We start from the raw sequence: 26,591 nt of genomic DNA on the forward strand, positions 1-26,591 counted from the left end.
GTTCCTGGCCTCTTCCAAGAACTGATACGTGCTTTCTTAAAAGGAGTTAACATGACAAGAAATAAACCAAACACAGAGGAGGTGGGCTTTTACACTTAACTCCAACAACAACAAGCTGAAGATAATGTAATCCATGAACAGTCCTTGATGAGTAAATGAGCAACCAAGCACCGTTGTTTGAACAAAAGCCAGCGGCACTCTGCAAACTTACTGGAAAAATGTAGACATCTTGTCAGCCTAGGAAGTATACTTACAGCCAATGGACAATGGAAAACATGAAACTCATAGGCATATATTCATCTTACTCGACAATTCTAAAATCAAGAGTGCTTGGTCAAATCCACACAGAAAGTTGCTTAACAAAACAGTTAATGATTCTTTCAGAAATCCGCTGAGCCTCGACCTGTTTGTGTCCTTGAGGAAGATATAATACAATGCAAGAAAATTATACTGGAAAAGGTGGCATGCAGAAAATCCAATTTGTTGACACACCAACCATTTATGGCAGAGCAATCAAGCCAGTTAAAAATGCCTTGCATAGACTAGTTAACTTTAAATATAGAGACAGTAGTTGCTAGAATTCACCTTAGTGTATCTCGTTTCATCTTAGTGTGGTTATTTCATTATTTTATCAACGTTTTTCACAATCTGTGATGTTTATGTAACCTAGTTAAGAGAGTGAAAAATTTAGTTAAATAACAGTTGAGACATAATATGAGAGTCATATAACTCTAATATATTTTACATGTAAAGGTTGTAAAATGAAGTAGTGGACACACAACACAGATAACATTAAATGTATCTGAGGACAGTACTTGGTCACTTGTTTCAGAGGTTAGGGTTAGGGTTAATTTGATCATTACTTTATCAAAATAAAGGAGGCAAAGCTATGATGTAAGTTAAGATGCCAATGGTATCCAATATGCTGTAGTTTTATCTTCAATTAACACATTAGTTGTCCTTTTCTTGAAATGAGGTAATATCCCAGTTTAAGTGGAATATTCCTTTCACCTTGTATTTGATCAATTTGATTGTGACTGAACTACAATTAGGTCTGCGGCTCTTTAATTGTCATAGAATATTCCTAAGCACCTGTGGTGCTTAATTTGGTCATTCAAGAGAAAAAGTGTGATGGGAAAAAACAGAGAGAGGGGCCAGAAAGGCAGGAGAAAGGGACAAAGTGAAACAAAAAAAAGTTCAAGTAGACAGTTAGGCTGTCACTATGGAAGAAGCCAGTCAATGGAGATCTCTCAGCACAGCGCTCTTTACCTTTGGATGTGGATGATGAAAACATGACCAGAAGGCCACTGTTAATAATTCATCCTGCTTGAAAACAAAGCCAGCGGGGCCACTTGGAAACAAAAGGTGGAGGCTGATTCACCTTTCAGTGCTTTCCAGCATCCCACCCTCCTCCACTACTGGGCTCCTGCTGATTCCAGTCTCAACAGCAATGTGTGCACATAAGTGCACACATGTGCGTAAAGAGGTGAATTTGGTAAATGTTTACCAGTACAAGGACAATGTGTAAGTGAGTAAGCATAACATAGTACTCAACCGATAAAATCAATCAATAAAAAACTAAATCAATTACAAACTTAACACTCAGAGATAATACGAAATGCTTTCCATTCTTTCCATTTTTTTGTAGCTGTGTTTTGGGTTGGCTAGATCACCACTGGCTGTACTTTTGCGATTGTCAGTGGACGTACAACAAAATTAAAAAAACTACGATTACCGACAATACAGATAAAAGTATTGTATATTTTACCAATGGATTATGATTAATTACAGTTTGATTTTGTTTCTGATTTTTATTTTTTATGTTGTTTGACTAAGATGCTTCAGCTTTTACTGGCTGCCTGATATAAAAATTGAGTTTGTTGCTGTGAGGTGGATTATCAAGAAATGTCAGGGTAATTTGATTTGGCTGAAGGGTAGTATGTAAATGTAGTTGATTCTGTATCTCGAATCGCTGACAGCCCTCTTGTCCAACAGACAGGGAGTTGGGATATGGAGGGATAAGTGGTTAGTGGGGCAGATTAGAGCTGGTTCACTGCCTGGATACAAACATTCAGCAAGCAACATCAACGGACCAACACTAACCCAGCTTAGCGGGCAGAAGCCAGTATTTATATTTATCAACTGTGGGCCAAGCTTTGTCTAGATTCAGTTCCCAGGTTGGAGCCACGAAAGAATCTGAAGCACTGACAACACCGCTAGTCATTGCCTTTAGTGTAGCATGCCTTAGTTGCATGTATAAAAACTGCAAAGATAATTGAGATATTGTGGGTTGAAATGATTTGGCAATAATGAAATCATGGTTGTCTTGTAGTTGGATATTTGGACAATTAAAGCATTCAATCCAGTGAAAGCCAGAGAGTTAAAAGACCTTCTGCCTTTCTTGGCTCATTGGTATCCTGGAGTATAGAGCATCACAGACTAGGGTTGTGCCGATTCGCAATGGAATCGTTGTGATGTGAATTGTGATGGCACAATTGGCAATATATATATACATTTTCATAATTCATACATCGAGTCTATTGTTTCACTTTGTTTGGATAAATGAAAATGATTGTGATTTTTTTAATGATTTATTTTGTTTGTTGCCAGATATAGATTTTCCTGACGCTGTGAGCGAAAGTCAGTGTGTCCCTTTGTGGTGCCTACTAGGTTTCTGCTGCGGATATGTGAATGGGAGCTGAAGGGCGGCATTATGGAGACACACACACAGGCGCGGGGTGGGAGGGGTGCAGTGAATAGACCTATATTGTAAAGAGGGGGGATGGAAGTGGTGTTGCTTGGCTGTGTTGTGGCCATGCAATGCAGCTGGTCCCCACAGATACTATAAAGCAGGATGGGAAATTGGGGAGAATGTGTGTGTGAGCGATTCCTTTGTGTAAGAGTCTGTGATTGACAAGACTATCCTCAAGGGGATTTTTTCACCAATGAATGATGGAGACTTCAAACTCATGGTAAGTCACATCACCAAGCCAAAGGAATTATGTTTATGTATGCACATAATGTGTGTGTGTGTGTGTGTGTGTGTGTGTGTGTGTGTGTGTGTGTGTGTGTGTGTGTGTGTGTGTGTGTGTGTGTGTGTGTGCGTACATGCATACTGTATTTTAAGGGGTGAAACTTTAACTTTTTTTCAATTCAAGTTTTCAAGATCTAAGAAAAAAACACTTTGTGTTAAGCTTTAATCACACTAAAATGTCATTATGTTATCCTTCAATAGCAATATAGGTACATCTCATTTTCTATTTACTGCACTCATGAACCTACAATGAATTACCTTGAATAATATTAATAGTATTCAATAATTGAGCTAAACAAATTAATCCCAACAATGTGTTTAAGAAAAAAACAATATAACCGATTTCCAGTCACTGTGTTTGGAAGAATACATGGCTTTGCTTGACGTCATCAATTGAGACAATAGGTTTTTCATTGCTCTAACCGATAGAGATATATTTTTAATAAACAACCCTGGGAGTAACAATATACTTTCTAATCTCACACTCAACCCCAAACACCTCTCTATTTTTTTAACCAACAGTTCAACTACTTGCATGTGTACAAACACTGTTCAGTAGTCACTGCATTGATTTGCCATAAGGTTAAAAGTAGTGGACACTTGGGATTGTATTCATCATAAGCAGTTGGCCAACTACCTAGGTTCCAATCATACATATTTCAAGTACTTTATAAAGAAAGGTCGAAGTCAAGAGACAAAAAGAGTCACATAATTGTCATGGAGACAACTTCAAGCACATAAAAAGTCCATGGACCCTTGCAGTTACCATGGCAGCCTATATTATGTACATTGCACTCTATGTATCTGTATGTGAGTTATCAGGCGTGGGTGTAGTATTATTCCAGTCTGGCTGCATGGCTGATGCTATCTTTGATTGTACACCGGCATTAAATGTCATTGCTAAGCTGGTACCAGGCCTGAATATGAGTCAGCATTCAAATGTAAAGCACCTCACAGCCCCATGCTCTAAGTTGCTCTGACATTTCATTTAATGATTTGTAAAGATTTAAACTGAGCTGGTTCCAGTCATGGGTGGGAATTCCAACAAAGTTCAGAAAAGATACTAATACATTCTTCTGTGGCTACAAAATAACATTTCTATATCAAACCTCATCATGCAGTGTGTCTTGACAGGGTTTGGGCCCAGCGTACAGCTGCATTACCCAAACAAAAGACAGTGATGGCAAAATACTGTAGGGTTGGCATAAGGGAAAGCTTCTGAAAATATATCATAAATAACATGAACCTACTACGTTCCCATCTAAATGCCTAGAAACGTATGCAGCAATCTAATTGCGTTTCCATTTGAAATTAGAACAAAAAATCTGTCTCTATACAGCAAAAACGATATCCAGCGATATAAATTATTTGACCCACTCACTGGAACTAATTTGTATAACCAGGGATAAAAGGTTGGGATGTTGTACAAAAGCATTGACACATTTTTTTTTTGAAAGAAGAAATCCATTCCCTGTGAATGCCTTTAGTTTCATACAGTATGGGGCAGCTGTGGTGAAACTGCTGTTCCAGCCTTTTGATTATAGCGGTTGTACCTGTGGAAAGATGCTGAGCTGACCTCTGTTAATACACTGGCTGCGCTGCGATTCAAATAGGTCTCTGGAAAGGCAGGCCTGGAAATAGCTGGCTGAGCTTTTTAAAGCTGTGGGTTCAAGCAAGGCAGCACACCTTGGGCTTGTTTGGCTCTAGGGAGTCGAAAAAGGTTGTTCAAATGTCACTAGCAACCCCCAAACCCAGACCTCAAACGCAGTACTGCCCCAGCCGAGAAAGGATATATACGTGAATGTCTCAGATGCCCCAAGGCCATGGTGAGTGTGACCGAGTGTGTTTATTTGTGACTATGTGTGTGATGACTGTAAATGAGAGTAGTACAACACTGAATGTGACACTTGGGATCTTTGACATCAAGCGAGACAGCCACAGGCCACATGCTGATAAATGCTCAGTAAGTTAGTCTTAAAGGCCTACTTCACCGGTTTGAATATGAAGGTGTATTGAATTCTGAGATCCTATGTAGTATAAATGTGCGAAAAAAATTGAAATCGGTTCATCCTAGCCTGAGAAAAGGCAGAAAGAGTGTTTTTTTAACCCTATATTTCTCTTTCTCGTGACATCACAGAAAGAGAAATATAGGGTTAAAAAAAACGTACTTTGTAAATATTACTGTGATGTCACAGTAAAAGACATCACAGTAATATTTACAAAGTAAGTTTTTTTTAACCCTATATTTCTCTTTCTGTGATGTCACGAGAAAGAGAAATATAGGGTTAAAAAAAACACTCTTTCTGCCTTTTCTCAGGCTAGGATGAACCGATTTCAATTTTTTTCGCACATTTATACTACATAGGATCTCAGAATTCAATACACCTTCATATTCAAACTGGTGAAGTAGGCCTTTAACCAGTGGTTGGTTCACACATGTCACAAGATCACTTTGAACTAACAGCATTATTTATGAGCTCGGAATGTAATACATACAACATTCAACAAAATAATTCTTCCCTGTGAAATACCATGTGAAGTTGTTTCCACAGATAGGGAATTAAATAAACTGTACTTCAGAAAATAATTTCTCAATTTTAACTCTGAAGGTATTAACATGTAGCCTGGCTCCGCCCGCCTACCTACTTCAGGCCAAATTTAATTTTCCCTTCAGTAGTCAGTCTGGGTGTGCAGTGCATTTCTCAGTTCTCTCCAGCTAATCTACAGCCGTCCAATCAGCGAACAGAGCGAGTGGCTGAGAACGATGACGTCGAAGTCGCGCTCCAGTTTCAGTTGAATGCTGCGTTCCTTTAAACTCGGAAGAAGGAGATTTCCGACTTGGTAGTTCCGAGTTCCGACCTGTCTGTGTTCCAGTGCATCTGCTCGCTAAAGTATGGGCGCCGACAACCTTTCTCGTCCAAATAACTAAAGGTTAGGCTCTAACAAGTTACCGTTGCCAGGTACCGGTAGATCCATAGACTACAATGTGTAGTGAAGTCGGAAATTTCCCGAGTTCCCTGTCCAACTGGAACGCACCGTCAGAAGCTGGCTCATGACACTCGTGACGACCAAACTTTATGCGATTGGTTGGCTAATCCAGAGTGGCACTGGGCAGATCCAACAGTTTTAAACTTCAACAGACACCCAGACCTTCTGTACAAATGAAATGAAGTACGATGGTCTGGTTGGACCAGGCTAATTACCATGTACAACCAACCATCTATGTACTCAAGTCTAAATTCAATGGTAAACCGTGATTTGAGTGCTTATTTTGTACAAATGGCAGGTTATTTCTTGTAGTTTATGTTAAAGATCTCCTATTATACTACTTTTCTGGTCTTAATTTCTCATTAATGACTCCTATAGAGCAACCTGACATGAATCACAGCACAAAAAACCATGTAGATTTTCGGGAAAATCTTCCTCTCATCTGGGCGTGCTCAGCATTTTCTGTCCACACTTCACTTTGTGCTTCTCCACCCCCTCGCCCCCCTCCTGCAAAGCCCACTCCATTGTGATTGGTTACCTTCCTTCCGGAACACTTTCAGCGGCGCTTGGGCAGATTTGAGCAGGCAGGTGGGGGCATGGCCGAAGCGTGCCTGAGCACATTGCAGCATTACCATACATTGAAAAATCCGGATTCTCCACGTAACGAATCCCGGACAAGTGAATCGCGACCGGCTGCCCTAGTGTTACGTCTAAATGCATGTAAGTCATTACTTGACACTTAAGTATGGATAAACATGACTATAAATCATTATAGCAACTTTTATAGGTCATAAAAGTTGAAAAAGTATAATAATAAGTCCTCTATAACTAGGGTGGCCAGTTCCAAAGGTGCCACTCCCAACTACATTTTTATTAACAAAGTTAGTCATTTTAAAGTTTGGCCGTTGACTATGCCTCAATATTTTCATGTTGCCTGCCCTGTTGAAAGTCAAAATCTAGTCACGTTGAGTAACACACTATGAGTTGCAATGTGAATCACATTTTGAATAACATACAAATAGGACTGAAATCACAAAATAAATACATTGAAAGTTATTTGCTAAAATATTTTCACTATTTTTTATCAAAATATTTTTTTGTGGTGTCACTAACATGGGTCGGCTGCAGTAAAGCATATTAAGGCGCACAGGTCACATTACTGAGGATGACAAAGGCTGGAGGACATACAATCCAAGGTCTCTTTGTTTTTACTAAGATAAACCTTGACTAATTAAGACCTTAAGCAATGATGCGACCAGCTATAATAAAACAAGTGTGATATATATATATATATGTAAAACAAAACCAAATAAAGAATTATTTGGTTATTTATGAATGATAACTGTAAATCACAATTCAAATCAGTTCACTTACCAAGTACAATAGAAAAATAGAAATTTGTTTTGGTGATGCAGATTTAGGACTAGAAACCACACATACTTTAACCCCCAGTGGGTCACTCACACAACGCCTGTCTAGAACACCTAGGGATACACAGCACTGATTTATGACAAAGACACCCCTTCAATAAGGGCGACAGTCCAATTACTTCAAATTCAATCAGCATTAACGTCGTCACTGAGCCCAGACAACAGACATTAATAAGCTCCACATCGCACTCGCCGCTGCCGTCATTTGCCTCTCTTCCCCCTTTCACTCCCCCCTCCATCTTTCCTCACTTCCATTCATTTGGTGCAGCTATTAATAGCCCAGCCACCCGCCTATCAATACCATCACTACCCCAGCAAGACAGAGGATGTGGGCATGGCCCAGCCAGTGGAATGAGAATAAATGAGCTGAGCTACACAAGCTTGGTATTATGTCACAAGAGAGACAGAGGCATAGATAAACATGGCTCATATGAAAGAAAGAAAAGTAAGTGTAAGCTATGAAGACAGATTTGTACGACACAAAAGTAAGTGACGGTGGGGTAAAAACAGATATCACGGGAAAGAGAACGAAAGGATACAACGAGCAAGGAAGAGACATGGAACACAAAAAAGCCCAAGAAAAATGGTCCCAATTTAATAGATAAAGATGCTAAAAGAAACGGAAAGAGAGAGACAGAAATGTACACAGTAAGTGAAAAACATCATAAAATATGTGACTGAGGACAGAGAGAAATATGCTAGCTCTCTTGACATTTACACACATTTCTTTTCTCCAATTCTCCCCTCAGTGACTACAACCACATATTTATGGGTTCACATTCCTCCCTCTACGTTTATCCACTTTCCATCCATCCCCCCCCTTCTCTCTGAGTATTGATCGAGGCAGGTAGTTTGGCCTGCTTCTGTGAGGCAAAGAGACTATTGTATTATCCATAAAAGCAAGGACCTTTGTCTGCTTTGCCTGTTTACATCGCCTCCTCCTCCTCCTCCTCCTACTGCTGCTGCTGCAGTGGGGCTTTGTCACCCAACAAACTGGTTTACAAATCTCTTGCCAGAACAATAAAGATGGGTCATGAGACCTGGGTTGACTGTTCGATCTCATTTGGAAAATCCTGTTTTACTGTGAGTGATAACTGTTGAATCCTGAAATGACAGCTGTACATGCAGCTGTAAAACATATTAAATGAATAACACAATGACAGATTGACGGATCTGCTTCATAATAATAATGCCACCCAGTGTGTCACTAACTCAAAGATGCCTCCACATGGAAAATAAAGCTGCAATGTAACTCATATAACAGCATCTTTTTGACTAATACACTAAGGCTTGATACCCCATTACAATTCAATATGTATGTTGTTCTTTGACCTTTAACCCCGACTATTCTCTCCTTACTCTGGCAACCTGTAATATTATATCATATGTAACTTAAAATGCAACAAGTAGGATACATGTCAACACAACCTGAAGAACACCCAACAGGTCAATACTAAAGGTCTACAAATGCACTTTGAATTATTGCATGCTCCCTGGCAGGCCAAAGGGCCAACACAAGCTGTAATAGCCCACGACGGCACCACATGCATTTAAATGTCACAGCTAAATGAGAGTGTTCTCAAAGAGGCCACAGAGTTCAGAAGCACAGATGTAAGGACAACAGCAATATCAGTGATGTTGGTACTCTTGGTGGACACAATAAGCAAAAATATTTCCCAATTTATTTTCATCAATGTGGCTTGTAATCACCTGGTTTCCCTCAAAACACGACCAAGACTTGCACAATTCCTGGGAGAACCATTAGATTGTTAACTACTGTATGACGTGAGCAACATCCACATACACGAGACAAGATAACATATGTTCAACGACACATGAATGATGTGTGAACCTGTAGCATACAGGTTCATCAGTCTAAACAAATACAATTATATAATCATAGGTGAAGTACCATCAACATAGCTGATTTCAAGTTTACAAAGAGTCATGAACAGAGAGTGGTAGACAAGACAACTACACACATCAACCTGTTAAGTGAAAGTATCTCTTGACTTTTGTACTTACTAAATGCAGTTGGTTAAAAGCAGCAGTGTGTGTGTGTGTGTGTGTGTGTGTGTGTGTGTGTGTGTGTGTGTGTGTGTGTGTGTGTGTCTTTACCTTTGTGATGAGGATGCGGTACTGCTCAAGCAGGTCATGGTTGTCGTGGCAACCGGCCAGCAGCTGCCAGACTTCAGCTCTGAGTGGCTCGGGAATGCCACTGCGAACCAACGAGGGCAAACCCTTCGGACGAGTTGAAAGATTCCCGTGCCTGATACACACACAGAAACAATTCATTATTTTAAAATCTCACTTACCTTAATCAATATTCAGCAACTTTAAATATATATAGCCTACTGTGTGTGTGTGTGTGTGTGTGTGTGAGTATATATATATAGTTTTGTAAATATATATGTTTTTTTTTATATGTTTTTCCCATAGATAGTAAAGTTTTTCCTGTGTTACTGTGACATTTCTGTCGTGACAAATACTGAGTATGGAGATCAATCAAGCAGAATGATACACCTACCAAACAGAATAATGAATGTTGCAATCAAACAATTACAATTTTTTTCTTAACCTTAAAGTTGTTATTAATGAGGAGAATTACACCAGAAGACAGTAATTTTTTTCTTTCCTCACTAATCTGGCCAGGTATAGAGTTCTCACTAAACACCCAGTTACCTATTTATACTGGAATACACATTTACAATAGTAGCTTGCCAGTACAACAACAGACTGCTATTGTTCTACTTAATCTCTATTACAGCTACGGTAGGATCATTGGGTCACTCACATGCACTGCAATTACAGTATCAACCTCAGTAATGAGTGCAGTAGTAAGTTAAGCACAGATTGATTGCACTATAAACTACAGTATCATTCATAGTACTACCTTGACCTACCGCATTAAATATAATTAAAAATGATATTGACTGCAGAATTACTTTACTATACTAATACCGGTATCAAGTAGAATACTGTCAGATATTAACCGCAGTACTGCCATGCTGTAAGAGTGTCACACATGAGGACACATCTTTCTTTTAAAAAACATACCATCAGCTGTTTTTAATGATGCTTGAAATCTCATCGTTATGCATTAATTGAGGCCATAAGAAAGCAATTTTCTGATAAACTACTTCACTTAATTGTGCTGATGCAACAGCAAGAAAACAGGCAGTGAAATCAAAAGACAAACGCCAGGAACATCTTTCATTCCTTTGTTTAGGCCAGTTTTCGCACCTTAAGTTGTACATATCAATGCTGGTTGCTGGCGTTATGTCAGATAAATAAATGGGTGTATCTACAGGGAACTGTTTTCCAATCAAAGAGCAATGATGAAGAGGACCTCGGCCCTGTTCTGTAAAAACACAGTCTGTATGAGGCAGTGTGAGCCAGGTTCACCTTTAAGCATCAATGAGTCGCATCACAGTACTTTTGCAGAAGATGAAAAGCCAAAAATTATATTTGATGTATTTCCATGTATGACCCCCTTTCTTAGCTATATCATATCAGAAGATACAGCTGCTTTGATACGTTCAAACTGCATTACAAACTATTATCATCTTGGCCCTGTTTCCATATCCGTTTCTTCCAACTGCCTCAAAACCATCTAATCTCATCTAAATTTAAGTCAATCTCAAAGATCCAAAGTTCTCAGTGGGTCTCTTTTAAACCGTTACCATCTGTTGAGGATTCCTCCCCAGGACTCCAGGATTTTCTCTGGACAGTCTTTGGAAACGTCCCCTGTACCACTGGAGATTTCACTGTCGCTATCTGCAGGGAGCACAAAGACACCAAGATATGAACATTGACAGCATACATGGATCAGTCCTGATATATGCAATCGTTGTCTACATGACAATACAGAAAAACCAACACCTTGATGACAAGGCCTCGTCTTCAATGAGGTTGTCAGAAGGCAGTCAAAGACAAAAGGACATGCCGTTTGGTTTTGCAGAGGTTTCTGTAGATTTTTAAATATAAATGTATCTCATGTGTCGGGAAACTTTATCACAGATTTAAAATGTGTTAATATTGACTCCACACATTAAGATGGAGGAAGGAGTTCTTATGCAGTGCCTACACTTTCCGTTAAAGCTATCCTTCTGTCTGACGGCTCTTGAGGCAGACAAGTGCTAATCAGCTCAGCCAACTACTTGTGTTTAGATGAAGAAGCACTAATTATCTGTCTGGTCTGCTCTGCTGCTAGAGAGATGAACTCATCCCCACACAGAGACCCGCCCACTAGAACAAAATCATATACAGTCCACACAGAGATCCACACCGTATGTCCAGCACAGATACTGTGAATACCTGCAGTTCAAAATATTGCACGTGTGTGTCTGTGTATGTTTTAACAGAAACAGGTGTATTATACCATAGTAAAAATGTATACACCTAGGGGAGAGAAAGGATTGGGTGGTTGGATTTACTGACACACACACAGACAGGGGTAAAACACTACACAACTACAAGACATGATATTGTCAATCCAGCTTAGTTTATCTTTCTTGAAAATGTTGATTAGATGGCCGTGAATCCGTGATTTCCTAAACAAATGTGAATATGATAATACGTCTTTTTCTTTTTGCCCTTGTATTTAGGGAGAGCTAAGGCTTACTTGATGAAATGATGTCATGAAATTCTTATGTCCTAAATGTAAGATATACTGCAGGTGTTTCCACTGTTTTCGAGTCCCTTATTAATGCGAGTGAGAATGAAATTGACATGAATATGAAAACACCACTTAAAAGGGTGGCATGGCAATAAAGAGCATGGAATTATGTTTCATTGATTTTTCAAAACAAAACCAAATGCATCATATACTCCCAACTGAAGCCTGCACTTAGGCCTTGGCATTAAATTGCCTCTAGAACAGTGGTTCTCAAAGTGCGGCCCGCGGGCCAATGGCGGCCCGCGGAAGCATATCTGGCGGCCCGCATTGAATTATGAATTATTAAAAAAAAAAAAAAAAAAAAAATTTGAAACGCACAACAGTAAAAACAGTACAGGGGTCGAAACACTTAAATATCCCTCCTAATTGTTTGTATTCATTCCCCACTTATTAAACTTGCGAAGTTCGGCTGGCCTCTGCCTCGTTGCAGACGGCTGGTCAGCCTCCCGCAGTGCAGCAGGCAGTGTAGTGGTCCCAATGTAAGTTGTTAGATAGTGAGCTTGTCAAGCCCAATACGATGCACTTTCTCACCTTCAAGGTGAATTAGATTAGGTCAAGTGTCTAAGGATGGATGCTAACATTATCTGGTTTCTAACTCTTTTGCCTAAAGTTTAGCTAACAAACTAACGTTAGCTAGCTGCTGATAGCCATGGAACTATCTGCCTAGTTGACTGCTGATAGCCCACCCTGTTTATTTCCAATGTATAGTGTCATAATAGTTAACACTGCTGCTGCATCATGAGTAGTGAGTCCTACAAAAAAACACTCCAAAAGGTGATACGTTTTCAATGTGTAGAAAGTTTTGAACAATAAAGTAGAATAAATATTTGAATGCAATACAGAATGCCTCAGTGCCTTGATTTATATTCCATTAGATGTGTGTCAATGGGAGCGAGTTGTCTTTTCCTTAACATTTCCACCATAAATAAATACAGAAGACACAAATTACTGCATAAAAATTAACCAAAATGCACAAAATGAAGTGTTCGAACCTCAAATTTTTCTGGGGGACAACCCCCAGACCCTCGCTTTTAATGTGTGTTCCCCAATGTTGAAATGAGACTTAGCCCTTTATTTATTACTTTAAATGTGTTAATTACACAGTATTGGATGCTGACCAATACATGTAAACCGTAAAGACGCTGGCCATTGAAATTATTTCAGTTTTATAATTTTTTTTCCTTCGGCGGCCAATGTTGGGTTCCTAAATTGGCCCTCAGCTATCAAAAGTTTGAGAACCCCTGCTCTAGAACATGCAGCCACTATGTTTAATGCACTTCTACTCCTATACATCCTTACAGCCTCAGCGGGAGCTTTTCAGGTCTTTATAAATGCTTGATGAGTCCTTAGTTCAGGCCCAGCACAAAGCTGCTGCCTCTGTCCTCAGATTGGCTAATGCCACGTGGCGGGAAAGCGTGAGTCCAATGCCACTGCCAACGTACCAGGAGATAAAAGAAACTGTGAGGAAGAGGGCCATTATGGTTACCTTTTAATCTGAAGAGGGGGTTGCACATTCACTGTAGGATTACTTTCAAATACAATCTCTCTGATGTTGGAGCCCCTTGTGAATTGGTTTGGTTTGTCTACATCTGAGTGAGCAGGAACTCCCTACTAGTGAAATGATCCTTTTTTTTTTTTTTTTTCTTTACTTTTTTTTTATATCCTTTACTACTTCCAGGTCCACTTTCATCTGTTTTGACAGCTGTATACTAAATCAATCAGGCTCTTCTCTTCTTATTATTGTGTGGTAATATGCACTTATAAAGGATAGAGCAAAATGATAGGGATATATGCAGGTGTAAGATCATTCTCTGTAAATGCATATGAAACTGTGAAACACAGTATTTGCGTCTGGGCGCTCAAATTGTTGTATAAAGAAGAAACACAATAAGTACTGATCACAAAGCAGGCTGTGAAAGATAAAGCAAAAAAAAATATATATATATAAACTGTATATATATATACAGTTTATATATATAAATATCAGGTTCAGGGCCATATTCCACATTGCAGTATCCAAGAAGTAAAAAAACATGAATTGAATGCTGCTGTGAGCTTACAGCTGTGGCAGCATCTGCACTTTTTATTTCTGTACACATTGAGACTGACCTCTAGCTTCACGGCCCTGAGTGCCTCCGATTTTCAGCCCTGGGGGAGTAGAGGGCGTTAAAGAAAAGCCCTCTGAATGTCTCCCACGGTGGCATTTGAAAGCCATCAGCTCTGGCCTTGGGAGGCTGACTTGTGACTTTAGGCAACTCGACAGCTTGACATAAAAGAGGCAATTTTTGCCCCCAACTCGGTTTATGTCCTTAAGTGTTTCAAGGAGAATAAAGTGGAAGAAGAAGATTGTTTTTTTTAATGCTAAAAAGTTAGGATTTCAATAAAAATGGAAATGTTTTCCAAAGTAAAGATTTTGTACATTCAGGTCAGTCAGTGAGGTCAGGTCAGTATTTCTCTGTAATGTGTTGAACACCTTCAGAGAAAATTGCAGGCTTTTGTATCCTGTTAAAGTGTCCTGTTGAAATGTGCACCTCCATCCAAACCAACAGCATGAAGCGTGCAGTCTGAATTGTGGCCGTGTCTAATCTGTGACACCTGCACAACCGAGTCAGCGGTCAGGTGGAAATGTCGGCTCCGTTTATATTAGTGGGCTGAAACTGGGTCATGTTTTGGAACCACTGGAGTCTAACGGCCAGTCCTGGTGCTATTAATGTTACGGCTGATTTGCCGCATCCCTTCTGGCATAGCCGCAATTATTGACTTAAAATATCCAATCTGCTTGGTCTCGTCACCTAAACTGCTCATGTTCAAATCGAATGGATTCGGTGTCTTAATCAGAACACTTAGGAAGTGATATCACAAGCAACATGATTTAAATATGTGACTATAATTTAATGGACGGTGGTTTGAGCCAAATGGAATTTTCAGAAATGCACTGATGCAGTGGTCAAACGCTGCATTTGGAATGAGGAAAAAACAACAATGACAACTCTCCATGCTCAGGTCTACTTGACTGAAGAAGCTGTTCGTTTCACCCGTGAAAGGCCTGTGGGGGATAGCAGTTTGACAGCGCAGTGCTACTTTGTTATAAGCTGACAACAAGATTGGGCCAGGCTCCACACAAAACTGCTCATGCTTGACACAGGAGCACAAATACACACATGCATAATCAAATAAATAGCTATCAAAACCCCTGAGATTCTACATCCAGTCATTGTCGTTGTTTATAACGTATTATGGTCTATCTTTCGCACATATATGCTAACACACACACACACACACACACACACACACAAAGACTCGTTCACACAACCTATCCACACTGCTGTTATCACATAGCTAGCCATGCTCACTTACACAGAGCAGACGTAAACACACAAGTACCTGCATTCCTGCCAATGTTGATGCAACTAGATTGCGCATCATCAATATGTGTGTGTATTTGGTGGAATCCTGTCATCTTATAAACAGTTGGCTTGTGAAAGATTAAATGATTTGCATTATTGGCAAGTTTGTACTGTGGTATTTAGTTAATTATTTTGAATACGATTACCTTAAAGCAGCTCCGAGTAACATTTAAATATCTTTTAAACAGCCTCATGTTTCCTCTCATAATCATAAATTACCTTTAACAGCAAACGAGACCATCAGTGCAAAGAAAGACGTTTTTATATAGTTTTTATTACTGCATTTGGTCTGGTCGCACACCCAGTCCAATTTTCGGTTCACGCGTGCATGCTCTATGGTCACATATCCATATTGGTCGCAGATGTCAGTGTGGCTCAGCAACGTGATTTGAGAAGCCTATCCCTCCAGGTGAGGGAAGGGGAGCGGGAGCCTTGTTTGAGACAGTTGTTTGTCGTCATAATGACTGATAACGGGGCTGAACCATCATAGAAAAAAAAGAAAATGCAATGAAGAAAAGCTAAAAAGGGAGAGATAGGCGGGTGGGAGGGCGTTGCCAAGCAACGTATACACGAATCTAGACTGCAGTGTTTACTCCTAAATGAATGAGCGGTAGCCTACTAAAACAAAGTTTACTTTGCCTCACCAGCATCATCAGATGACCATTATTCATCTGAAATAGTCATTATTTACAACAACATAAACACATTACCTCATCGTGATCCATACTAACTGCCGACTCTCGTTCATTCGCTTTCTGTGAGGACACGTAATTTTTCAGCTCCGTGAGAGGTGACACTGCATCAACTCAATGCAATCAGGTGTGTGTAGCACTGACTGGCATTAGTTGACGCTGTGTCACTAACCACTCTCACGGAGCCGAAAAGAGCCTGTGCCCTCACACTTTCAACACACGGACATGCACTATATTGCTTCCTGATCATTTGAATCTTGCACGCCCGGCACGAGCTAGAAAACAGCTTCACGACAGCTGGCGTCGTAAAAATACTACCGCTTTTGTCCAAAGGGGCCGCCAACGTGCCATGTTACTCGTAGTGGCTTTAAAGGGTTAAAAAGGGAAAACCAACCTCCTGAGGAGAATGCAACAGTGAAAAAAAATTATAGAAACATCCGTACCTTCATCAACCTCCTCTTCCTCAGCGGGTGAGGGCAGGGGTCCTTTTCCTTCATTGCTTCTCTCTGCCTCCCTCTGAAGACTCACCACCTCATACATAGCATCGCTCTGACCCATCTTCTCTGGTGCCTGCTGTACACACACACACATATCCACACCCACAATCAGTCTTTTTTCTTTTTATCCCAAGAGGAAATTAATAAATGTATTTGGAAGATTACAATTATGCTTATACACAGTATCAGCAAACCTACAGTTGCAAGTGAAAATGACATGTTGTTATGTTACATTTTGATTGACAGATATCTACAGGGCATTTTTATTATTTTTTTCCTGTTCATTTACATAGGGACAATGCCACACACCACAGCATTTGTAGCCTAGGCTAATTTGCAATCCCAAACTGAGCCTTTAGGAAAAGGCTTTAAGAAAAGGCTCTGCAACAAAACACATGAGATAATATAAACATTTATACATTTAAAATAAAATGCATGTATCAATAAATAGAAATGTGACACTGTCTCTTCGTAGGCATTCACATCAAGGGCTGCTTTTGTAAGGGAGCACACAGTGTGATCGAAATGATAAAACAAAAGTGGCCCCCCTATCAAATTTCAAAAACATTTAACCATTTACTTAAGTTGACATACTACCTTGGCTAGATAATTACTCATGAACAGGGAAGCTTATTTTCTGTAGTAATTTTGACTACCCAACAAGGTATAGAGATTCATAGACACATTGACCCAAACAGCTAGGGTTCAATCAGCACCAGGAGACAATAAGATGCCACAGGAGCTCACAAGGCTCAATTGCAATGATGCACTTTGAACACTGTTACACTCACTGATCCCTTCAGTCACAGGAAAGCTGGGAGTATCATCCAGTGTGAAAGTGTGTGCAGCGTTAAGGAGGACACCAACAATATAATGACAGCCAAAGCGTAGCATCTTTTTTTTTTTTTTTTTTTTGTCCAAGTCCGAAGGCCCAGCCCCAGAGTGAACCCGTGCAGGTATCCTTGGTTCACTATGAGATTGATAGCAAGGGTCAATCTCAACAAGGCAATCAACATGACCACCCTTAGACCTGACATTGATCAACTGACCTGCTATTTGGGACAGAGCTCACTGTCCCATCAGATGACACCAACAGAAAAAAAAGAGCTGCATGTGCAAAGTGAAGGGGCACTGCCATTAGCAGCAGAGAGCCGGCATCAAACCAGCTGAAATGAGATGACCATTCCTTAAGCCTTCCATCTAGCCGAAGCCACAGGGGTGAACGAGGAAAGCTATGCATTTAAAACTATTGATATTCACAGACATTCAACAAGGTCTCACAAGATGAATGCACTTTCTGGGTACGGGAAGAGTTTTGTTTTCTACCATGAAATGTGTTGTGCATTATGTGGTAATCAAATAGACAATGAAATCGTTATTTTCACTCCAGAGTTGGTTAACAGATAAGCCTTAGTGAATACTCAAGCCCATGTTGTTTAGTTTAGATTTAAGTGTTAGTTAAATTGTAAAGTCAAGAGTGTAAACATTGCTTCATACAACTTTGAACTATTCCTTAAATCCATCATAATGGACTAAATACATTCATAAGAGAACAAAGTCACAAGCAAGCTTGACCTTGAGTCTCAAGCTACTGATGTTAATGTCTGGCCTTTTCAATTACTATAGTGCTGTTGCCTCTGTCCTCTACCTGGTAAAATGGATCAATGGTCTGAATTGATTTGCCAACTCGCATAGCATCTAATGACTAACTCTAGTCAGTGGTGAGAGTACAAATTGGCAGAGAATATCAAGCATGGCCTTTTTTTCCCCTAGAGAACATCTTCGAGAAGGCTTAGGTAACGAATGAAATATTAACACTGATGATAAGAGGAAGAAAGAAGATAAAAAAGGGTTACCAACATTGTTTTTTGATGCATAATGAAAGAGCAATTCTCCCTGCTCAGTCAAATGAATACTACTGTACCTCACAAAATAACAGGACTGCCTCAACCCGTCATGATTAAGATCACCCACCAGTGTTTTTCTTTTAGAAAGCTATTCTTAATTGTTGTCGTCGTCTCACACAAGGGTGGTCTTTCTCTAAAGAAAAAACAACAACACTGGTTTGACTTTCTGCAGTTGGTTCCATCAACTCATACATCGTGGCTGATCCTTTAGTTTCTCACCTTGGATGCATTGCATACACAATGGTAACTGGTATGTCGTTGATTTCTTTTTCAGAATCAAAATGCCTTTTCAGCATCAAAAACAATATTCATTTTTCAGCACATTTTCTACCATCCTATTCTTGACTCTGGAGTGGAGGCTAGATATGGTCTTGACTACAACTTGACAGGACTTGGACTTGACACAAATGATCTAGCCTACAGCCCTGGCAGGTTTGTTTCCCCCCCAAAAAAGTAGACTAAATACATTTTCCTCTGAAGCAGATGCAGAAAAAACATTCTGAGAAGTTGGCACGGATAATGACTCCCCGGTACTCCAGCTGGCTAATGATAGTTTGTGGCAAAATAAGACAAGAGGACTAGATATTTGATACGTGTGTGTATCACCTCTGATTGCCATCTTCCGCAAAAACCTCTACACAATATTATCTTTTAATTAGCTCCTAACCACAGCACCAGTCCAACATTCTTCCATTTACAGAGGAGATAACTAGAGAGGCAATCAGGCGGACGAGTCAGACCGCCGCTGTTAATTACCCACATGCCAATAATGAGACAGAGCCTCCCCACACTCCACTGCTCTGCCAGCTCCCCACGGCCTTCTAAAGGAGATCTGCATTTGAACAGGGGAGACGAGGCTTACGGCTTAACTGTATTTCTTTAAGCACCTGCAGCAAGCGGCTGGGTCCTTGTGTCGGTGGGAGGAACCCAAATGTGCTTTTTCCCCTCCACTCTCAGCACTTTTTAAATCAGACAAGTTGTGAGTAGACATTTCAGGGAGTGTTATGTTTGTTGTTACACATTAAAGGTGGATTCAGCAGAAGGCTCGCTGTCAAAATCACTTTTTTTCAAAATCAGTAAACATCTCCTCATGATCCACAACCTGTCCGTACTGTGTGTGAGTGCTGAAAACAATCGGGTGCTTATACACAGCAATAGGCTCTGTAAACAGGTATGTAAACAAAAGAGGCCCATCTTAGCTAGAAATATGCCTGTTTACAGAGTGTAGGCTCTAACACTGGATTTTTTTTTCAGTACACACACAGTACGGACAGGTAGTGGATCGTGAGGAGATATTCACGGATTTTGACAAAAAGTGATTTTGACAACAAGCGTACTCCAGAATTGCTGACACCACCTTTAACAGTAAAACCCAGGAAGGATGCAGTTCATTAATGCCATCAACAAAACCCACCAACAACAGCAGCTGATTACCATAACTCGGCTGCCAGACATCAGCTCACAAGATACATCTTATAACTGCTTAGCACAGATGCCATTAATTTCTTTAGAGACAAGTACAATGTAGACCTGTGCAAAGCTGAGTATTTTAGCATACAGATACAAACATTACACATCCTCACATCCCACATTTAACAATGCGCAGAGATCTGACAGATACGTTGTGCTGTAGGAGGGAAAGGGAGGAACACCTCGAACATCAATGCACCGACTTGACAATGGGAGGCAGGCACAATACAAGAGTGAGAGATGCAAACGATGGAAAGAGAAAAATTGAAGATATTCTTGTGATATTCGGCTTTTTCAATAAACTTGAATAGACTTAATTAACCTTGTGAAGGCAATATGGCTGACACATCTCTGTGAAAAAAGCATCTACTCAGACTCCTACAGTTCATTTAGGAGTCAAAAAAGTAAATACATTTTTAACATACCTTTTATTTTTGACTATCTTTAGTTCGTATCACAGGAAGGGCAGAGGTTGCTTTCACAATAAATGGAATGTTTATGGTGATATCTATATATATGTATGATAGGATAAGAAGTTTTCTGTAAAGTTGATTGAGAAACTCTTTTTGAATAAAAAGGAACAAATGTACAGCTTTTTTTAGCTAACACTGCAAATCCAATACATAGGAAATATAATCAAAATTGTAGAAAGATCCAATGTGACTATTAAATAGTCCTGGCCAGTATTTTGAAATGGCCTTACAAGCCCTAGAGATATCAGAGTGAAAACTCCCATTGTATTAAACAGGATGGCGGGATAAACCCACCTAGAGCCAAATCCAACAACTATTTGGAAACCGTCACCAACAATAACGCCAGTTGGCAATACACTTATGAATCAGCCAAGACACAGAGAAACTTGAAGTGATAGTAAGTAGCAACTGGACTGGACTATTTCAAAGATGATTTCACAATGATCAATCAAGAAATTGAATGTGACAGGATAAATCCCTTGTACTGTATTGTCTCATTTTCAAGGGGATTCAAGGAGCTTTATTTGGGGCGACCGTGGCTCAGGTGGTTAAGCGGGTCGGCCAACGATCCAAGGGTTGGCGGTTCGATCCCCGCCCGGCCACCTGTGTCATGGTTGTTGTGTCCTTGGGCAAGACACTTCACCCACCTTGCCTTGTGTGAATGTGTATGATTGCTGTATGTTTGAGGTGGTGGTCGGAGGGGCCGTTGGCGCTGAATGGCAGCCACGCTTCCGTCAGTCTGCCCCTGGGCAGCTGTGGCTACTATAGTAGTTTACCACCACCGGTATGACTGTGTGTGAACGAATTGAACCAGGAACCCTGTAAAGCGTCTTTGAGTGCCTAGGCAATAAAGCGCTATATAAAACCTATCAATTATTATTATTATTAATTATTATTATTATTATTATTTATTGTTTTTATAGACTGGTGGGTGTTTTCAAACTCTGTATGTTATTCACAGCTTGATATCACATGCATATTGTTTCAGGAGCACAGCTGCTAATCAAATAGGCCATAAGCGTTGACGGAAATCATTCTACAACTGTTCTTATTCTGCCAATGAAATCCAGAAATCGTAAAAAAAAATGGCAAAGAGCCAACCAGGTTACAAAAACAGAAGCCAAAAAACATCAGAGGTGAGTCAAGCAGTTAGACTGTGGTCTAAAGAGAGATTGGAACACTTGAATATAGACATATATAATGCATTGAAAGGAGTGCAGGTTATGTGGGAGTTAAAATATTTGAAGAGCAGATACCTGTCTGAGTTTGAGGTAGAAGTTCTCACTGAAAGTCTTGCGGCTGAAGTACCAGAAGCGTTCGTTTGATGGATATATCCTGACCAGGGTTTCCAGCAGGAAACGAACTGGCTCCACCACCTCAGTGACGACCAGGTCCGCTGCCACTGTCATGTAGACCTGCTTATCTGGAGAGAAAAAAAAAAGCAAAACAATGAAACGTTACTATTGAGGGTTTATGTGGGAGTCCTTTGTTTCTCTAACTAATTGTGTCCTAGGGATTGGAATATATAAGATTTTATCACAAATCACAATAAAAAGAAACACTCAACACTATGTTGATCATGGTTGCTTTTGAATTGCAGTGGGCCCTGCATCTTTCCAGTCAGATCTCACCCAACCTTGTCTGCTCTATCAATCTCCCTGTACTCAACCTCCACCAATGCCCCTTTCCCCTCTCTGATCACAAACTTATACTGTTCACCATCCTCTCCCCCACCCCCTGCCCCCACCCCCTCAGAGAAATCACCTTCCGTAACCTCAAATCCATTGATCCCCACCATCTCTGTGACCTGCTCTCCTCCACCCTCCCCCTGGACTCAGCTCACCTGATGAGCTTACAAACCACCTTAATTCTACCCTGTCTTCCTCCCTCAACACCCTGGCCCCCCTAAAAACCAAAACTGTCTCATTTAATACTTCTTCACCCTGGTTCACACCTGCACTCCGCAAATTGAAACAGACTGGCCGCCAACTCGAACGACTCTCCAAAAAAACCTCACTCACAGTCCACCACCAAGCCTACAAACTCCACCTCACTGCCTACAAAGACGCCCTCACCGCTGCCAAGTCTGCCTACCTCTCCGCCATCTTCTCTGACCCCTGCCAAAACCCCAGAATCCTCTTCTCCACAGTGAGAAACCTCCTCAAACCCCGGACCAGCACCCTCTCCACCTCCACCCCAGATCTATGCAACTCATTCCTCCAGTTTTTCGCTGACAAAATCACCACCATCAACCATTCACTTTTCCCTGTACATGAACCCCCTGCACATTCAATGGCCCCTCCCACTCCCATTTCGCTGGAACTCCCAACCGCTCCTCCCCATTGCCGTCTCTCCCACTTCGACCTGGTTACCTCTCCTGCACTCTCCAAGCTTATAAGCTCCTCCAAACCTACTACCTGCTCCCTTGACCCCCTCCCCACTCCCCTGCTCAAGTCCTGCCTCCCCGTTCTCTGCCCCTACCTCACTAAACTCTTTAACTCTTCACTGTCCCATGGAATTGTCCCCTCTGCTTTCAAATCTGCTGCTGTCACCCCCACCCTCAAGAAACCTGGTGTCGACCCCGCCTCCCTCTGTAACTACCGCCCAATCTCCAACCTCCCCTTCCTCTCCAAAACCCTTGAACGCATAGTCACCAAACAACTCCAATCCCATCTCCATGCCAATAACCTCTTTGAATCCCTCCAATCTGGCTTCCGCCCCCTCCACAGCACAGAAACCGCTCTCCTCAAAGTCTTCAATGACCTCCTCACCTTTGCCGACGCTGGTTCCCTCAACTTCCTCATCCTCCTTGACCTGAGTGCCGCCTTTGATACTGTAAACCACACCATCCTGCTCACCAGACTCAGCAACCTCGGTATTGAAGGTACTGCACTCAGCTGGCTTCATTCATATCTCTCCGACAGATCTCACTTCATCTCCCTCCACAACCACACATCTGCCACAGTCACGTCACACAAGGCATTCCCCAAGGTTCTGTACTCGGCCCCCTCCTATTCATCATTTACCTCCTCCCCCTTGGTCAGTTACTTCGCCATTTCTCAATGGACTTCCACTGTTATGCTGATGACACCCACATTTACCTCAGTAACAAATCCCCCCACAACCCCCCCATCTCCCACATTGAATCCTGCCTGTCTTCACCAACACTATGGATGAAAAATAACTTCCTCAAACTCAACAGCAACACAACTGAACTCCTCCTAATTGGCTCCAAATCCACCCTCAGCAAACTCACAACCTCCCCCCCCCCCCCCCCCCCCACCCCACACACTCACTATCGATGGCACCACGGTCTCCCCCTCCCCCCAGGGAGGGGCGTAATCTTGGCGTAATTTTTGATCCCACCCTCTCCCTTTAACCCCACATCCGCCACACCGTCAAAACCTCCTTCTATCACCTCCGTAATATTGCAAAGATTAGATCCTCCCTCACACCCATCGCTGCTGAAAGACTCATCCATGCCTTCATCTCCTCCCGCCTTGACTATTGCAATTCACTCCTCGCCGGCATCAGCACCACCTCCATCAACAGACTCCAACGTGTCCAGAATGCAGCTACCCGTCTCCTCACTCACACCAACTCGTGGAACCACATCACCCCAGTCCTCAAAAAGCTCCACTGGCTCCCCATTTCATTCCGGATCGAGTCCTGGTCCTCACCTACAAAGCCCTCCACCATCTGGCCCCCCCATATCTCACTGACCTCCTCTCCCCCTATCAATCCCCCTGGGCCCTCAGATCCTCCTCAGCCAGTCTCCTCTCCACCCACACATCAAAACTCTGCAGCCTTGGCGACAGAGCTTTCTCCAGGTCAGCTCCCAGGCTCTGGAACAGCCTCCCCCAACATATCCGTGACTCTGAGTCCCTCACTATCTTCCAGTCCAAACTCAAGACCCATCTCTTCTCCTCCGCCTACCCCTAGTTCACCCACCAACCCAACTCTACATGTTCTTTTTGTTTGTTTATTGTTTTGTTTTTGTAAAGCGCTCTGAGTCATACTTTCATACTATGTAAATAAAATGTATTATTATAATTATTATTATATTAAACCCTACAGCTGTCACCTGGTGGGAACAGCCTGAACTCTAGAGCTTCACATTTGTATCACTCACACAAATCAGTCTGCCGGCATTTCTCCATTGAAAATAATGGTTTCTTGCTAAAAAAAAGACTGTAAAGTGTTCCCACCATTTTAAGAGTTTGAAGAATATTTTGATAATTTTCAGGAAAATATTGTAAAATGCAATTATTTTGGATAGGATAAATATGACAAGAAATGTTCATATTATCATACCATAAAAAGGTTGAATTACAGTGAGATGTACATACGATAACAGTTCTATGTGTTTTGCTGCTTTCAGAGCATTTGAGTCTAACCAGTTTAATAATAATAATAATAATAATAATAATAATATTATTATTATTATTATTAAGTCTTTACAAACCTCTGTTGCTGAAAATGGACAACTTGATTTATGATGGCAACGTTTTTGTCTTAGAACAAACTTGGAGCAAGTTAAAGAATCAAACCTTACAATAAACTATATTATATATCCATAAATGTAACAGATGAAGAGAAATCCCTTCTCATCTAAGTGACTTCTATTGGGAGAAAGCAAAAGCCATTCATCCTGTGGGGACGCCACACCCCCTAGTGGCTAAGGAATTTAATACATTTGTTGAATTCAGTTTTGAGGATGGAAACATTTAAAGGCCTATTTCACCGGTGGGAATATGAAGGTGTATTGAATTCTGAGATCCTATGTAGTATAAATGTGCAAAAAAAATTGAAATTGGTTCATCCTAGCCTGAGAAAAGGCAGAAAGAGTGTTTTATGGTCTCACTGTCTAACCCTACATTTCTCTTTCTGCACATTTATACTACATAGGATCTCAGAATGCAATACACCTTCATATTCCCACCGGTGAAATAGGCCTTTAATGTTGTTAGGTGAAAAAGTTAATCCTGCTATATGAGCCCTAGAATTGGAACTTTAAAAAATTGGTTTCGTAGAACAGCGCAGGTTTTGGTTTATTCAACAAGAAGAAGAAGAGATGGGAGCCCGCTCCTGCTCTCGGACAGTGCAATTATAAAGGAGGGATAAACAAACGGGCTGGAGAACAAATGTCACAGTAGGGAGGTTTAATCAATGTGTTGAAGGACAAAAAAACAACCAGCAATCTTAATGTAGATTGCAATTGAAAATGTCAAGCACACACCTGGTTTAAAGAATGTTTTTATTATTGCCAAGAGAGTGTGTGTGTGAGATTGCGTGTGTGCATGTGTGTGTTAGATTGATTTGACAGATATATTCCATCCACCTTAAAGTAAAACACTCAGAGCCTTCGATTCATGTCTTTTCTCAGGTACATGATGAATCCAATATGCACATCTGAGTCCTTCTGAGTTATGAAGACACATACATTTCAGGCAATCCATAGACGTTCATTGGTATTTTAATTTTGAATACAAAGTCAGTTTTGCTCAGTGAGATACCTTTAATGTTTCTACCCTAAATATGTATGAAAATGTCACCTCTGTGCCATTACTTTTTTTTGGGGGGGGATAACTAGCCTCACCTTTAGGTGTGTCTTCATTCAGTGGCTGGAAGACCGCCATGTTGGGGTTCCATTTTCCTGCGATCACATAGGCCTTCCCATCAGAGCTCTTTCCCATCGACTCCTGTGCAGGTATTAAAGCAGTGCTTATGTACCTTAGTATATAAATAGTAACTTTCAACTTTTGGTAACATTTTCATGTGAAAAATATAAATACAGGTGTTGCATTTTGAAAACAAGCATGAAAGACCAGTGAAGTAGACAGCCAACAGTAAGGGGGCAAAATAAATAATTAACATGCATGGATGTTAACTTTGAATATGCTAATTAAGGTCTAAATGAAAATAAAATAAATACTGGTATGTAATATGAAAATGCATTCTGTACATTACTCCCAACTAACACAAGTCAACGTAAACTTATCTCAGCTAATGTGG

At 40.8% G+C, this 26,591-nt stretch overlaps 1 protein-coding gene across 1 annotated transcript in view; it reads right to left on the reverse strand.

The window, feature by feature from the left end:
• The window catches only part of rabgap1l (RAB GTPase activating protein 1-like), a 104,035-nt gene that overhangs the window by 65,370 nt on the left and 12,074 nt on the right, over positions 1 to 26,591 (reverse strand). Inside the window, exons 9-13 of the mRNA XM_080032223.1 lie at positions 26,176 to 26,278; positions 21,833 to 21,999; positions 16,673 to 16,802; positions 11,136 to 11,229; positions 9,571 to 9,721 (exon numbers count right to left, since the gene is read on the reverse strand). Coding sequence (XP_079888349.1) covers positions 9,571 to 9,721; positions 11,136 to 11,229; positions 16,673 to 16,802; positions 21,833 to 21,999; positions 26,176 to 26,278 — 645 coding nt within the window. The remainder of the gene's footprint in view (positions 1 to 9,570; positions 9,722 to 11,135; positions 11,230 to 16,672; positions 16,803 to 21,832; positions 22,000 to 26,175; positions 26,279 to 26,591) is intronic.

The sequence above is a fragment of the Ammodytes marinus genome (genome assembly GCF_949987685.1).
Source record: "Ammodytes marinus genome assembly, chromosome: 8".
In the NCBI taxonomy this organism is placed as follows: Eukaryota; Metazoa; Chordata; class Actinopteri; order Uranoscopiformes; family Ammodytidae; genus Ammodytes; species Ammodytes marinus.